Source organism: Maniola hyperantus, chromosome 3, assembly GCF_902806685.2.
Source record: "Maniola hyperantus chromosome 3, iAphHyp1.2, whole genome shotgun sequence".
Lineage (NCBI taxonomy): Eukaryota > Metazoa > Arthropoda > Insecta > Lepidoptera > Nymphalidae > Maniola > Maniola hyperantus.
This window is the reverse complement of record NC_048538.1, coordinates 7,489,983-7,507,471: the sequence shown is the minus strand read 5'-3', so window position 1 is coordinate 7,507,471 and position 17,489 is coordinate 7,489,983. Positions and strand designations below refer to the sequence as shown.

Below are 17,489 nucleotides of genomic sequence, written 5' to 3'. Positions count from 1 at the left end.
TATTTTTAGCTTTCCCCGGGATGCCAGCTATCTCAAACATCGAAATAGGTTAAACGGATGGTGAAAAGCTAGCAGACAGACAGACGGATAGAGAGGCAGACGCACTTTCGCATTTATTATATTAAGTATGGTTAAAATTCAGTTAAATCCATATTGCATCTCATTTATATTCAATGCAGTTTAGACTTTAGATAATATAATAAGTTTTTATCGACTAGTTTTTATAAATGTAGTCACTAGTCACTGACCCCTGCTAATATACAAGTACGCTGAACCTGCAATTATCGACCTGTTCTTAAAGCAACTTGATTTTCGCCTTTTGGTACTGGTAGCAGCAGTGAACGTCATGTGAGTGTACTCTTTTTTTTTTTTTATTCAGATACAAGTTAGCCCTTGACTGCAATCTCACCTGATGGTAAGTGATGATGCAGTCTAAGATGATAGCGGGCTAACCTGGAAGGGGTATGGCAGTTTTTATTAAACCCATTCCCCTTTGGTTTCTACACGGCATCGTACCGGAACGCTAAATCGCTTGGCGGTACGGCTTTGCCGGTAGGGTGGTAACTAGCCACGGCCGAAGCCTCCCACCAGACCAGACCAGAAATTTAGAAATTATAAAATTCCAAACCCCTGCCAGGAATCGAACCCAGGACCTCCCACTAATAAGACCACAGCGCTCACCACTGCGCCAGGGAGGTCGTCAAATCTAAAACTCTGATCTAAATGTCTATATTTGACAAAAAATTTCAATGTAATTCGCCGTACGCTCGGTTGCCGTATCGGGAAGTCTCTTCGAGTCTGCACAAAAAATAACTCATTTTGTATGGCACACCTCTTCCAGCGTGCTTGTATAAGTCCATTTCCGTGTATTTGACTTAAAATCTGTTTGTGCATTACTTTTTTAATGTGTAAAATACTTTAAAATATATAATTTTCTCGATATTATATAGGATGTCTTTATAAAATGCTCGTATTTACTCGTAGTTCATTTATTTATTTATCTACTCAATATCTAGTATAAAAAAACTTTATTTGAGTAGGTACCTACTCGTTCATAATTTTGGTAAATATAAATCAGCCCTACTTAGCAACGTTATGAACTAGAGCCCTGAGTTTACGTAAAAAAATAATTAAAAAACAGACTTCCAAAACCACTACAAAGTAAAAAATAAATTTTGTTTCTACAAGTGTATGTATGTTGAAGTCGGGTCAGCTTTACGTTTTGATTTCTAGTTTCTTTTATTATGCTCCCCCGACTTCATACATATTACATACATACACGTGTAGAAACAAAATTTATTTTTTACTTTGTAGTGGTTTTGGAAGTCGGTGTTTTGATTTTTTTTAAGCTTTTTCGTATAGGTAGTCATTGCTTGGTACGTAAAATATCAATGAATACCAGCAAAACTTTCCAAATCCACATGGCTTAGGAGTTCAGTACCTTGCAGCATCAGGATTGAAGACTTGAGACTTGGAATTCAATAACAAAGTATATGCTCGGCATTTACAATATTATTTCACCGAACAGTTCTTCTAATTCTGAGAGGAGACCCGACCTCAGTAGGGGACTGGCGCGCGGCGATGGGTTGATCATGATGATTATGAGTAAGGGGACACAAGGAACTTTCATCTCTGCAACAGTTCCGTGTAGCACTTAAAATTTTAAAGGCTTTACCTAGGTAATACCAAAATACCAAATTACCTAGGTAAAGTGATCTGCAAACATCTTTAAAACGCAGTACCTAGTCTATTTTAGGTACGATTAAGGAATGGACCGATTTGGATGCGACTTTTTTTACTATTACCGATGTACAAAAAACTTTAAAAGCTTCCGTAATATTTAAAAACCGCATCCAAACTGACCCATCCTCATAATAATGAAAGTCAGTCGTGAAAGTAATCAGTTCTGGTGGAAGCCCATCCTATAGAAAATATTTATTTTTGAAACTACAGGCTTTGGCGTGTAAAATAAGTATAGAGAGCGCGCGTAACAGAAAATCTACAACCAACAGCTGCCAGTTGCCGACACTCGTGACTCGCGTATCAGCGCCAGCTTGTTAGTATTTCTTGAAAAGGCAATTCTATTAATGCATACTAGATGGCGCTATAATGCCGAAGATGTCAAATTATGTGATGTATTTTAGTTAGAGTTCTTCGTAAGAAAAAAAAATTCAGGTAAAGTCTGTTCACTACCTTAGTGTCGCTACACCCGCAGGCGCTTTTATTATTTTGCTTTTATTATAATACAATTGTTCGTTAAATAAATGTTTTCTATTCTATAAGAATAAAATAGAATACCTACCTGCTATATTATTCTTATAAAAATAAATACTTAATAAACACTAGTTGGGTAGTGACACTATGTTAGTGAACAGACTTTACATGACTTGTTATCTTTTTCTATTATATATTTAGTGATCTACAAATGATCTTAAACATATTTAGGTATTTTATGAATATTGAATATTGAATATTGAATTTATGTATATTGAATACTATTAATTTTATTTTCAATAGGGACTTTGTATATTTTGAATACTATTAATTTTTCCTATCGCTACGTATTGATTTGTTACTTATGTACTACTTAGATACTCTTCAGTAGGTCGGTTATTATAATATTCACTTTGATCTATTTCTATACCTAGTTACTATAAAAACCTGTGACTACTATACCTATTATGCTACTATATACCTACTTAATTACCTATTGTATTTATTTAAATCTAAGGTGTACCTACGTATGTACACATTAGATTTAAATAATTAGATAGTTTGAAAAAAAAATTGTTCCACTACCTAGGTACCTTTACATGAGAATTTCATTTAAGTCAGGTAAAATAAAATCAAACATTGGATCAAACTCAAAAATTATAATTAAAAAATTATTTCATTAAGGACTAGATCAAATTATTGGGTGATAGATCGCATTCTCTTTCACATAGACAAACACAAAACGTAGTATTTCTGTACATCTTCGGGCCTCGACTTTGACGCCAGAAGAACGGCACGGGCACTCAGGCCAAGCGAACAGTAACCGCGGGGCGAGTCCAGCTTCCTCTCGCCGATTGTTCAACGTGAAACATCTGGTTCAGTCGTCGCTTCAGAAAGCGTTGCTGTTTCAATTGTATTTATTAGCCTATCTAATCCATATAAGAAACCTTCCTCGTGGTTGCCCTGTTGCCAACACTCTCGGTGGGTAATTTTTATGTCATCTGGTACGCGCCGAGTTTTTCCGAAATCGATGAGCCAAGCACCGACTCGTTCATCATCGTAGATGATAAAAATACTACTTCCCACGATTTCATGTTTTTTGAAGAAATCCGACTTTTCAAACGAGCTCTTGATTTCGCGGAGACGAGCAGCGATAGCACGACGGGCGCGGTCATCGTTGCCGAGGAAGCGGGCGATCGTGGCCGTCAATTGTTTTGGCTCTCGGACTCTTTGGAGGTCTGTCAGTGGCGGTTGGCCGGGGAGTTTGACGGCTTCGATGCGGAAGCCTTGCTCCGCAGATGACGAGCACTGCTCGCGGAACTGCATGTAACGCAGCTTGGTCACAGCGCGCGCAGCATGCTCCGCTTCGGTGGGAGCGTTAGGGTCCAGGCGGACCATTTTCTCGTAAAGGTCGTGCCTGGCGCGAGCATTGCTGACTTCATCTTCTAGGAAAGTTCGAGTACCCATTTTCACATCCATAACGTGTGGGTCACGAAAACCATGCAGCAGATCTTGTAGTTCAATGAAGTGTTCGCCACCATATTCCAACTCCCTGTAGTAGCGAGGAATGGCGGAGCGCATCTGGGGGCAGGCTGCGAGAGCCTCGTAGGCGTCGCGTTCAGGGTTGTGTGCTGGATGATCGCCGGCAGCGCGGCGCTTCCAGACGGTGCCGGGACCTGCAGGCGCCAAGGAGCCTGGGTGTCCCGACAGCTGGAACCATTCCGAAGATCGCGACTTGAGTAAAGCGTCGGATGCTGGTGCTGAGAGCTCTAATGCATTCTGTAACAAAAGGATACATATTCGTGAGTTATACATTCAACTATCGTAGTTACCTACTTGTTTAGGGTATCCTACTTGATTCGCATTATCTTATGACTTAATTATTAGTGTGACGCATTTAGGAGCTGTCGTTTCTTTATAATATACATGTAAAAAACAAAAAAATAACTAGGTAGTTATAATCATAATAATTATATTCTTTGTATAATAGTTAATTGTTGGGCGCGTTAAAGTAAAAGAGGTAAAAATATTATGATGAAAAAATACTTACAATAGCTAAGAATTTGAGCAATTCGGAGGGTTGCGATACTGGCGTGGTTGGTACAGCGACGGCGGGAGCGTTGGACTCCGAGGACGTGGTACGTTTCCAGCGCCTGAACAAGGCTCCCTCATTCTTACTGCGCCAACGTTCCTCATCCTTGCCAGCAGCAACCTGCAGACAATGAAAAGGACGAGTTCAAACACCATATTTGCGGACACATTAACACTGTTGAACAATATTCACTTCCATATAAAATTAACACCACACAATGGGATGACGTACCGCAATAATTTTGTTTGCGGCATAGAGGAGGCCGCCAGGTCCAAGGCGGCTCAGGACCGATTGGCGGGACACACTGTTCATCTTGCTGGTGACGGTCATGATGTACGAGTGCGAGCGATGGAAGTGCGGAAACGAATGAGCGATATACAACAACGCGCGAGAAGCGATCGGCGTGCGTGACTTGACGTCTATTGCTAGCTTGCGAGTGGTGCCAGTGGGAGGGTCAGGCGTGCTTATATAGAGACCTCGGTTTTCTTGTGACGTCGGAGCGTACGCGCCCTCACCGCTTTCCGTCCACACACCAGTACCTATATAATATATTATGCACATCAAATTTTCTTAGCGCCTATTTTTCACATACTCGAATACAAATGCATTGATCGTTGAGATAAAAGGACAATAGCACGTTGTCTTATATCGCAAGCAGATCGCGCAAATTTCTCATACGTAGGTAGGTAGGTATACCTATATTGGAATTTGATTTGTTACGCCTTTGTATTTTGTCGAGATAATAATGTATTTTATGGCCATGACTATGTTTACTGTCAATAGGTGATTGAAATATATCATTTAAAAAGTGGGTAAAATAATAATGTTCGGATTTAGAACTATTTAACTATGTATGTAGGTATATTGTGATTACAGTCATGCCTATCTACTTACCTAATATAAAATGTTAAACCCAATCAGCGGTGATAGCCGTCACTAGTGGTAGACGACGTCGTCGGCCTCGTAGTTGGGGGATCCGGGTTCGATCCCAGGCACGCACCTCTAATTTTTCGGGATTATGTGCGTTTATTAAGCAATTGAAATATCACTTGCTTGCACGGTTAAGAAAAACATCGCGAGGAAACCATCATGCCTGAATTCTCCATAATATTCTCAAAGTTTTGTGAAGTCTACCAATCCGCACTTGGCCAGCATGATAGACTATGGTCAAACCCTTCTCATTCTTAGAAGAGACCGGTGCTCACTGTGAGCTGGTGATGGGTTGATCATGATGAAACCACTGATGAAACGCAATCGCTTTACAAATCATTCGTAAAATTTGTTTAAATGTTATCGGTCTAACCCCAAAAAAATTGAACAAGTTTTACTGATGACTAAATTGACGTTTTCAGTTTTTGCATGTGAAATTGTTAAAAATTTTGTGGTTTCGGGTTTTTGTGGGTTTAGAAATCAACCGGATATGTGACTTATTCCACCGACATTCATCATGTAGGTACGTTTGCTGTATTGAAAGTTGAAACTAGGAGATAATGCAAAAGAATAATCCTAATGCGCAGTCTAGATCTGGGTGTTATTATGTAACTATATTCAGAAAATGAAACAGAGCATAAAACTGTGACGTCAGTGGATGTCCTTTGTACAGAATTTATGACGCAAGGGGAACATACGATTCGCATCCTAGGTAGATACAATATGACGCCCAAACTTCTGAAGCTTGACTTTAGCGTAGCGTAGGTACTCGGTACTATGACGTATCCGCTACACATTTGGGCACGAAAATGCAAGTGTAATTAAATAGGTCTACAAGTGAGCTTCGATATTATTTTCGACCTTCAGCCAGTTAAAACGTGACATGGATTTTAATCCATGATAAAATAAAATCAAGATTAATTAATGACCCTGCAGTGGCAACTAATAGTCTAGTGGTTAAGACGTCGGCCTTCAATAGAAGGATCGGGTTCCGATCCCGGGCACGAAACTCTAACTTTCTGGAGTTATGTGCGTTTAAAGCAATTAAATATCACTTGCTTGATACATGAAAGAAAACATCGTGACGAAACCTGTATGCCTGAGGATTCTCCATAAAATTCTCAAAGGTGTGTGAAGTTTGCTTCAACATCAACAAAAAGCACAATTTTCACAAAAACGTAAAAAATAAAATCTTGCAATTGTCTTTGGCCGCTTCTGAATTTTTTATATAACATGGCAAGTAGACACGACATTGAATTAAATTGTTTGTTCGCTGGATACCCTTTGAATATATACTTCGGTCATGGCGGTTCATGGCCAAGCTTTGAAAGTGTCTTAGTTGCAAAGTGCATTGATTATATGATTTGCCGAGTGCAGTGCATTATGCGTAGACGGCGGATTGAATACATGTCTGGAGGCTGAAATTGCATATCGATATTTTGTACCGATGTATATAAAACGGTAATCGAGATTTATCGGTCAGTAGGTCACATAAAGTATGAATATAACATATCCTTCGAAAGTGCAACAGTTGTATACTTATACATGGGTACGTGTTATTGACCAAAGCCGGAATACCGGCATATCGCGATTGGCCTCCAAATCCAAAGCCAAAGAAGCTACGGCTTCTGCCTGTCGAGTTATCCGTCCATCCGCCGAGTGCCTAAATTCAGGCCACATCCGAAACCCAATTTTATCAATTCAACTTTGGACTAAGTAGGTTATGCTGAATTTTGTATTTGAACGTGTTCATTTATGGTAAATAAAACAGGATTTTTAGTATTTTCAGACAATTATTGTTAATCAAAATTTATTTTTAAATTAATTTAGACTGCACCTAATGTTTTACTAACAATACCTAACCATAAAAACACAAAAAATATTGTTTTATCCTAAAATTCAATACAACAGAAAAATTTAGGATTACCTACCTAGTCCAAAGCCGAAGAACTAAATTTTGAACTAAGAAGCTTTGCACTAAGAATTTAGGCATTTCGTAGATAGGCCATGCCAGGCAAAAGTTTAGACTATAGGCTCTCGGCATACTTTCATCCTAGGCCAATTACAATGTGCCGGCATTTCGGCTCTGGACTATAACGTAATGCAATCTGCATATTTCATTTACAGGTACCTAGTGCAGTTACGTTGATGAACTTGAGCAACAACTCGATTTTTAGATTAGGAAAAAGCTGTCTGCGAAATTGCAGAAGTAAGAATATACCTATTAGGTACCTACCTATAGTGTCACTCGGTAGGCACAATACAATACTAGATAGCAATCTAAGAATCACAACATGTATCAAACAGCAGTACCTACCATGCATTAGCAAAGTGAACGACATACAGAGGCAGTAGCAGGGTTCACGACAGGCACGACAGGGGAACATCTAACAAAACGTCAAGGCTTCGACGTCGCTGGCAGGTTTCATTTGACGCTTAATGCTTATAGCCCTAATGTTGTTCTATTTTTCTATGATTTTAAGTAAGTCAAAATAGCCTAACATTTGTTCGTAACATATCGTTGATTCAGGAATCAGGATCACACCGAAGTTCACTCTGGCAGTAGGCTCTATTTTGCACGTATCATCTAGCTTCGAAACAAAAGCCTCCCAGTCAATGACATATTTGTAGGATGAGTAAGACAAAATGATCTAAACGTGAAATGTACGCCGCACGATTCCCATACCGACAATGGGGATGTGAAACAAAAGACAATAAGTAACTAATTATTGCATTATGACTACGCTCAGTGGCTAATGGCTGTGCATCTCGTACTTTTCCAATGTTTACGATAAACTGCGGTAGTCATGTCCATGTGTATGGTCACATCAAATATGCTTAACATAAGCTAATAGATTGCGCTCAGTTTACCCTACTAATATATAATTTACAGTGATGTTGAACTCCATACATTCAATAACGTTTGCCTACATTTGGCAGCTGCCATCATCACCATCTCCGGTTCACTACTGAGCACGGGTCTCCTCTTAGAATACGGAGGGTTTATAGCTCATCGTCTACCAAGCTGGTCAAGTGAGGATTTACAGATTTCAGTTAAATAGCTTAAGTAGGTACTTGTAAACATCTCCTCGGTTATTTTCTTAAAATAATAAATGAAACGATGTCTGTAACATCGTGTTTAACTTGTCATCGGCTGTGAGTGTGACCCATTACAAATACGCAGAGAAACTTTCAGCTTTTTATAAAATAAATGACGTCTGGCACGCGTTGGCGCTCTCTCTCTATTATTAATTTTTTTCGTTATTTTTTTGGTGTTTAGTCGAAGGTGAGGTGAGAAAGGGGCTATGTCAATACATTTTCCGATCTGTGTCTCGGACGTGGCACGACTCGGGCCCGGCACGGTCTAGTATAAATCATTCTTAGCTATTTATTGAATAAGTTAAAATGACCTCACTAACCTAATAAACTTGAATTACCATTATGACGACAATAGGTAGGTTAAGTATAATTTCCTGTCATTTATTAGATAGATATATGCGTAAATATGAATTTAATGCTAATATCAATGCGTAATGTAATGAATACAGTAGGTTGTACCTACCTACTGAATTAATATGAAATTTCTTTGCTTCGTAAGCAATTTCAGTACATGAAAAATAAAAATAAAATAAATAGGTTTTATACTAATCAACGTTAATTATACACGAGTCATCATCAGCTCAACCCATCGCTGATCTACTGGGCACGAGTATCCTCCGATAGTGAGAAGAGTTTAGCCCATAGTCCACCACCCTGGCCAAATGCTGACTCCCAAACTTCACACACCTTTAAGAATTATGCTGAACTCTTAGACATGTAGTTTTCCTCACGATGTTTTCGCAAGGAATAGAAGAGAAGTCTGCCAATCAATGGCCAAAACCCTTCTCATTCTGAGAGGAAAGAGGAGGAGGGATTCTAGGAGGAGGTGACTCTGTAGTGATTAGTGATCGTGATACGTCGGTTGTGAAAAATCTAACTTTTTATAGTTCGTTATGTATGTATACTTAGTTCGAATTTGTATACCTACCTACGTACAGTTATCGTGCTTCGGCTATTGTTTCCCAAAATACCTCAATTAGATTTATTAGACCACTTGGGACACCTATTGTCTATTTTTGGAGAAGGTTGCTAATTTAATATTTTTTAGAGGTGACGTGCAGTGACGTGTAATAAACTTATTAGAGAGTTTAATAATAGCCTAAATAATTATCTTGTGTCAATGGGGCTAATTCCTTTGTACACAATCTCTAAACTAAACTAAAATGGCACGTCTAAATCTATTGCTATCCCTTTCATAATGTTGCTTGCGGAAAAGGATAGCACTGAATTTAGACCTGTTAATTTAGTTTAGTTTAGAGATTCTGTACAAGAGAATCGGCCCCAATGACAAGTTATGTTATTATGTATGTAGGGATGATTTCTGCCAACACGTACGAGGTGCGGACGAGGCACGAATTCAAAACGTCACGAACATTTTATATGAAGCAGTTTATGCTTCACCGTGCCGTGTCCGTGCACTGGCGCCACAAGGTGAAGCATACTGCTTCATATAAAATGTTTGTGATATTTTGAATCCGTGCCTCGTCCGCGCCTCGTACCTACGTAGCACGGCCCGCGCCCGCCACCTGTTGTATAAATGTTATTATGTTGAACATCTTGAAGCACAATGAACATTTTATTCAAAGTAAACATCCTTTACTATGTGGGGTTTAGCAGGAGAAAACCTCCAAGTCCAGTTTCTAGGTTCAGCAGTTAAAATTGTACGTTGGTAATATTTTGGCAGTCAGTTTTCCTTTTATACCATCGATCACAGAAAAAACATATTTATATACATTTAAATATGGATAGTTTGATATGAGCGCAGCTCTACATTATATAAAAAAAACAAGTTGACTAGGTATTAATTATTATTGGTCTCCTACGTAAGTGTATTGCAATACCTACCTACGTATTAAAATTATTTACTTAAAACTATAATTATGACTCATCGCTGAAATATTACTGAAACCTTCGAAGTTATCAGAGCACAAACAAGGTGAATTTCACTGAGCGAACCACTTGCAACTTTAGGCTGGATTCAGTTTACACCTTGCACGTGGCGACGCGCCGTGCTTTGCTGTAGCAACCGGCGACCGACCGAACACAAAAAAAAATTTTTAGCAAATCGCAAAAATACTTTGCAATTAGGACTTCACTGTTTATTTGGACATAAATGTCACAAGATGATAGTTATATATGTCGTTGAGACAATGCTGTCCGCTGTCGATCAGCTAGTGATAAGTAATAGAAAATAAAAAAATATATTGAACGTGTACTTAGCATACTTACTTAACCCGTACAACGTCATCCTACAATTTTGTTAACCCCAGTCCAGTCCTGCGGGGTGAATCGCTAATTCATTAAGCAGCACTAAATATATGATGCGCATCAAACTTATTTGACATTATTTTTTTACATTACTACTTCACTGAATAATATAAAAATAATGCCTCATCATCATCAGCCTGTAGACGTCCCCTGTTGGACATAGACCTTCCCTAAAGAGCGCCACCACACCCGTCCTCAGCCTTCCTATATCGTCAGCCCATCGTGCTGGAGGGCGTCCCACACTATGCTTTCTTGAATAAAATAGGTACCTATTTCTTAGCAAACAATCAACGGATCAAAAATAAATGTCAAATAAGGTTGGTGGCTTTCATTCTGTGATGATCACCATGTTAGCGAATCACCTCACAGGTTCGGCCTAATATAAATCATGCCTTATATCTCCTAATAACGTCAGACTTATTTGCCGATGAATAATTTGTCTTTGCTTAATGAGGGTGTAATACCATTGAATGGCTGTTGTTGTCGAAATTAGCCTCATGACGCAGTCCGAGTTGCGCTGGCGCAGGTGGTGTTTATTGACACAGCTGAACGTTGCCTCACTTTCGTGCCTAACCTTAATAGTTAACGGCACTACTGCGACATAAGTGATTATATTATACGGATTTGTGTCAGTTTGCAGATTCTGCCAGGAAAGGGTGACATACTGACAAGTGACAGACCAGCCTTGATATACAAGAGCATCAAACACAGAGAATTCAACCTCAAGAGTACGCATATACAAGGTTTTGCATGAAAACAAAATCGTAAAATGTTGGCGGGGGACAGGGGAGAATAATTTGGTGTGATTGGTGGAATCAAAAGTCACGTAATTAAGACAATGTGCGGAATGAGGGTACTGAACGGGCGTGGGCCGACTTTTATGCTAAACAACTGCCTTAGCTTGGCGAGCGGTGGAGTCCGGCTATTAGGCATCTATAGGTGGTGGTCTGTGGCATCAAAGCGAAGCTCACTGATGTACCTATATAGATCTCGAAGGTGTGACCTTGCCAGAGTATACCGACCAGCCCATGCTAATTAACCCACCCTCATCATCATGATCACCCATCGCCGGCTCACTACAGACCATGGGTCTCCTCTCAGAGTGAGAAGAGTTTTGAGCATAGTCTACCATGCTGGCCATGTGCGGATTGGCAGACTTCACATACCTTGCTGCGGTGCTGCAAATTGGCGGGACGGGAAGTACCCTAGAAGTTTTCGTTTCTAGAAGAACAGACACGACGTACAGACAGACACGACGGACAGACATACAACGAAGTGATCCTATAAGGGTTCCTTTTTTCCTTTACGGAACCCTAAAAAAAGAACCAGCAAGAACTCGCGGAAAACCATGAACCAACACAGGCCCGGCTGAGATCTGTTTTTTTACAATGCGCAGTCAAGTCATACGCATAAGTTAATAGACAGATAGTCATAATATACTTAATATGCAAGCGTCGCGTCGCCAATTAATTATATAATATACTTACTAATAATAAAATTCATTAATTCATTCATATCAATATGTCGATAAGACACGATTTATTAAATTAAAGTGTGTATTTCGATAAGATCGAGGATAAGAAGCAAACAAATGGTTTGTCAGCTCATTCGTTTCGGGGTCAAATGTTAATTATATCGGCAAGCGGAAACCCACACTTGCGAATACAAAATAACAAACGAAGTATTGTCCAAAGCGGAACTTTGAACGCCATGGTTTGAGGACACGTGCCATTGACAAAGTCAAGGCATCGCGGTTGAATATTACCACGGAGTACAAACTACTTCGTGAATATTACCAACCGCGCTCATGGTGAACAAATGTAGTTTGACTCTCATTTGAATATTAATCAATTAAACTCAGTGATGTAGTCACGTTCTGGAATTCAATATAATATATGTGTACCTATGTAGTTTGCCAGATTTACGTTAAACTATTTAGCTTCAAAGTTACTCAAGCTCAAAGATTTACATACCTACAAATCTTTTAACTCATGCAAGTTGCAACTCTAAAACTAGACATTATTTTATACGAAAATCTGGCAAACAAGAGAGTTTGCCAGATTTTCGAGACACAGATATCAATTTCTAGAACGTATACATAAATTGAGTTCGATTGGTTAATATTTAAATTAGAGCCAAACTACGTTTGTATGGAGTGACTGACGGAGAGACCTTTCTAACAGACCTCCCCGAGACAGGGAGGTTTCTATGATTTATCCTGTACTTACTTGTTTGTTTTTTGTAATAAATTAAGTGCCTGGTAGGTAGGTTTTTTGTTCTACTAACAATTAAAAAGTTGGCTCTATGATCAGTCGTCTTTAATTCTTATTATCATTACTTTTCTCATATTCCGTATCGATAAAAACTCTGCTGCTTGTCAAAAATTGGCAAGTAGTAGGTAACTAATAATACTGCGTGTTCACCAGAATAACAAATGAAATATTCGAATCAAAATCGCGGAAGGGGAAATGATGTTTACGATGTTCATCCACAGTATCCTGAATCCTGATCTCGTCTACACCTACTACCTACCTACATTGTAGAGGATCGTTTTGTCCCCGGCGGCGGAGTACAGTCTGATGATATACAGGATGTAACCAGAACGATAGCAAAAACTTAGCGTTATTGTTATACTACCTAAACACAATCTAATACCAATAACCATTTGCTTCATTTTGTAGTTTTAGTATTTTTCAAATTGGAAATGTATAGCGTGCAAAACTCCAGTCAAGGCCCCGCTACTAATCTACTTATCCATGAATCATCGATGAATGTGAGTAGGCGTATTTTTTGTACCTATCTTTAGCTGTTGAGGAAAACGTTAGATTTGCTAACAATTACTAACAAGCAGAGAAAAGCCAGAGATAGAACAATTTGGAAGGGAATGGAGGAGGCCTATGTCGGAAGACACTGAGGCGCTAAAACGGCTACCGAAGACGCAACTTGCTATATATACTTACTAGTTTAATAATATGTAATTGTTTAAATTAACAAATTGTAAATTGTGAACCCTCAGAATAATAAAGGCTTATTTATTTATTATTTATTTATTACTAACAAGTAGAAGTAGCTACCAAGTTTAGTGTTCTTATATTTAAAAAAATCATTTTATTCCATATATATTACTAGCTGATCCGCCTCGGCTTCGCTGAGGTGGAATTTCTAAAAATCCTTTCTGTGGGGGTCTATGTTACAGGCAGAACTTACCTACATGCAAAATTTTGTTTCTAGACCCAGGACCCTACCCACCTACACAGTCAACTATGCTACGTTTGAAGACAGTCGGTCACTTTCTTATTTTTTAGTTAAGTAGGTATGGGTTAGGCAAGCTACTACCTACTGCCCACCTCTAACCAAAAAGCTGTTGGCTGCAAAAAAATGTTTTTGAATTATCGCCAAAAAACGTGCAAATTGTCAAAAAAATTAGCGATGATAACTCTTGAACTATTTTTCAGTCTATCAAATCTTTTCTTAAGTAGGTAAGTATATTATGTACTTATAAGAAACTAAATCGCACGTGTCAGACTGTCACTGAATGACGCTTTATAACAGGTAAACCTCGCTAATAAGTCATATTATCCGCAAGTATGTAAGTACTTGATACTTCTATAATACCTAATTGAAATAGCTATTATTTATGTATTTACACATTTAAAGCATGCATTTGCTTCTTAATATAATCCTTAAGTTATGTCCAAAGAATTTATTAATATAATCTAATACATTTTAAAATAAGCCGGCCAAGTGACAGTCACATTCGCACATCGAGGGTTCCGTAGGTATCTTGAAAAGAATATGTATTTACCTTTACTTATTCATTTTGTTTAATTAATTATAGCCGAAACTTAAACCCTTTTCATTCTGAGAGGAGACCCGTGCTTAGTAGTGGGTCGGCGATGGGTTGATCATACTGACTACCTCCTTACAACATACTTACATAATTTTGCGTCTATCACATTTTGTGTCGGTATGTAGTTTAGCGAGTTGGCTGTTACGAAATATAGCGCATCTCCGCAAGGCTATAAAGTGCGTCACATTTCAATTATTCAAAACTTGTTTCGACATTTTCAGGCTTAAATTTATTGACTGGGCTACTACTCTGATAAATATTTATTTGCTTTTTGTCCCTCAAAACGTCTTCATAGTGCCTGGCTTGCTGGGAATAGCTACCTAGTTATTAGAGCTATAAGAAAAATTCGTCCTGAAATCACTACTTTTAATCTAAGGTATTTTCCAAAAATTTTGTTGTGCAGTTAATATTAAGTAAGTATATGAATAGCAGCTAGGTTTTATATTGATTGTTAAAATAGCTTTAAGGATGATTTCAAAAAGTTCAATTTTAATGCAACTACCATAAATCTATTCATTATATTCAAGATTTTTTCAAAAAATAAATTGGTCATGATTTACTTACTTAAAAATATCCACTTTTACATTTTATCCCTAATGCCAGCCTACACGTCTTGCTATTTTTTAGAGTTCGGTACCTCAAAAGGAAAAACGGAACCCTTATAGGATCACTTTGTTGTCTGTCTGTCAAGAAACCTACAGGGTACTTCCCGTTGACCTAGAATCATGAAATTTGGCAGGTAGGTAGGTCTTATAGCATTCATTAGGGTAAAAATCTGAAAACCGTGAATTTGTGGATGTACCAACACAAAAAAATCACATAAATTGTGGTCATGCACTAAAATTAGTATTTTCAATTTAAGTGAGATAACTATATCAAGTGGGGTATCATATGAAAGACCTTTACCTGTGCATTCTAAAACAGATTTTTATTTATTTTTATGCATCATATTTTTTTGAATTATCGTGCAAAATGTTGAAAAAATACGACTGTAGTACGGAACCCTCGTTGCGCGAGCCTGACTAGCACTTGGCTGGTTTTTTTTTACTTAGCATACAGGGTGAGATCATTATAGATACAGGAATCCCGACAAATAAAGCTCTAGCATCTACAGTTTTTCCAAACAACTGATAAATTTAAGTTTCAATATTTTGTGGAATAGGTTGCTCTTTGTTCGAAGTGTAATCTAAAATCCTCATGCATTCGTTTGTGCTTGCAATAGGTTTTTACAGATTCTCCACTCCTCGTGTAAAGATGACTTTGCCGATAAACCATGTATCGCTCTTTTATGGCATTAATATGTAAAATGCTTTATCTCGAACGTCATATTTCGTAATAAATTTTTTGTTGTTGTTTTTTTAAAAGAAAACGTGAAATTCGTTTGGTTTACGTAAAATAAAGTATAAAGTACTATGTGTAATTTTATTCTGATTGTATGATAAGACACTTGTTAGCCTCTTTCAAAAATGTGATTACGCAACCGATGGGAGGCGGTGACGACTTGCTTAATATCTACGTATAATGTAATACATTATCATACTACCTAGGCAGGTAAGTACATTTTAATGTCAGCCCACCGTGTGAATAGGCAACAGCCAATTACATTTTTCTTATTCATCAATACTAATCTATACCAATAAATAAAATTGAAGTGTCTGTCTGTAATTTCGAAATAACTACCTCATATCAAGCTCATGTGGTTATTTGAACTATACCAAAACTGAATCACACGTTTTAAAATTTTTTGTCTGTCTATCTGTCTGTCTGTTTGAAGACTTTGAACGGGCTAATCTTCGGAACGGCTGAACCTATTTTAACGGGATTTTGACAGCCAAGTAGAGGATTAACCAAGAAGTAACATATGCTACTTTTTTAACCGACTTTCAAAAAAGGAAAAGTTGTGTTTCCCTATATAATATCTACATCGAAATCTCCGATATTTCTGAACCGATTTGCGTAATTTTTTTTAATCGATAGAGAAACTTTGCTACATTGTTCCATACAAAATTTGGATTCCAACTCCTCAATCCTGATGCTGTACGGGACCTGACCACCAAAACTGATGGGATTTTAAAACTGTCAATAGATAGATCCCTGGGTAATAGCTATAGTAGGTACCTAAATAAGTAACTATGTAGTTACATCTGATATTATCATAGCTACCTAGATTGGCTATTTTCTATTAAAAGAAGTTTGAATTTTTCTAAAATCCTATTTACACTATGATGTTAAGTACATGTTAAAGTCGTAGTACCTAACTGGTTTATATGCGTGAACTTTATAAGCAAACTAGGCAGTGAACACCCACGTTAGATACATAGATAAGTTATCGATAATGCATTCTACTTACGTCATAGATGTGTCTACAGCCTACGCTGTCAGACTGATAACAATAATCAAGTGAAATCATATACTGAACGTGCCTTCATCTATTTGTTTACAGTCCTATTACCGATCGACTACTTGTTCCGCAACATATTACATTCTGCTACGGCCTACGCTATACACCTTTTACAATATGTATCATTTAGCTCAGTGGCCCTACCGCGGTTGTTTGACAGCTACAATGTCACGATTGCAATCATCTCTGATTGGTTAATGCTCGCTTACTATTGGCTACAATGCATTGTTGCAACAAGAATGGCACAAATTCAGCCAATCAGAACAATTGAGATTGTAATAATGATTGATGCAGGTTTTAGACAATCGCACTGCTGTAAGCGAAAATGTGGCTATATCTAAATCCATACTTCTATACTAATATTATAAATGTGAAAGTGTGTCTGTCTGTCTGCTAGCTTTTCACGGCTCAACCGTTCAACCGATTTTGACGTTTGGTATAGAGATAGCTTGCATCCCGGGGAAGGACATAGGCTACTTTTTATCCCGGAAAATTGAAGAGTTCCCACAGGATTCTTAAAAACCTAAATCCACGCGTACGAAGTCGCGGGCATCAGCTAGTATTATATAGAAGGAAAAGGTGACTGACTGACTGATCTATCAGCGCACTGCTCGAACTCCAAGACAGATTGGGCT

At 38.1% G+C, this 17,489-nt stretch overlaps 1 protein-coding gene across 3 annotated transcripts in view; it reads right to left on the bottom strand.

Moving 5' to 3' along the window:
* Window positions 1–2,853: 2,853 nt before the first annotated feature.
* The window catches only part of IP3K1 (inositol-trisphosphate 3-kinase-like protein), a 67,238-nt gene continuing 52,602 nt past the window's right edge, over window positions 2,854–17,489 (bottom strand). For 2 of the 3 annotated variants that reach the window (XM_034984721.2, XM_034984723.2), the window contains 2 exons: window positions 4,265–4,426; window positions 2,854–3,993 (listed from right to left, as the gene is read on the bottom strand). In XM_034984721.2, the coding sequence (XP_034840612.1) occupies window positions 3,073–3,993; window positions 4,265–4,426 (1,083 nt within the window). In that variant the 3' untranslated portion in view covers window positions 2,854–3,072. Of the gene's footprint in view, window positions 3,994–4,264; window positions 4,427–4,537; window positions 4,766–17,489 lie in introns of those variants that run through there. The other variant, XM_034984724.2, reaches the window with a different exon arrangement.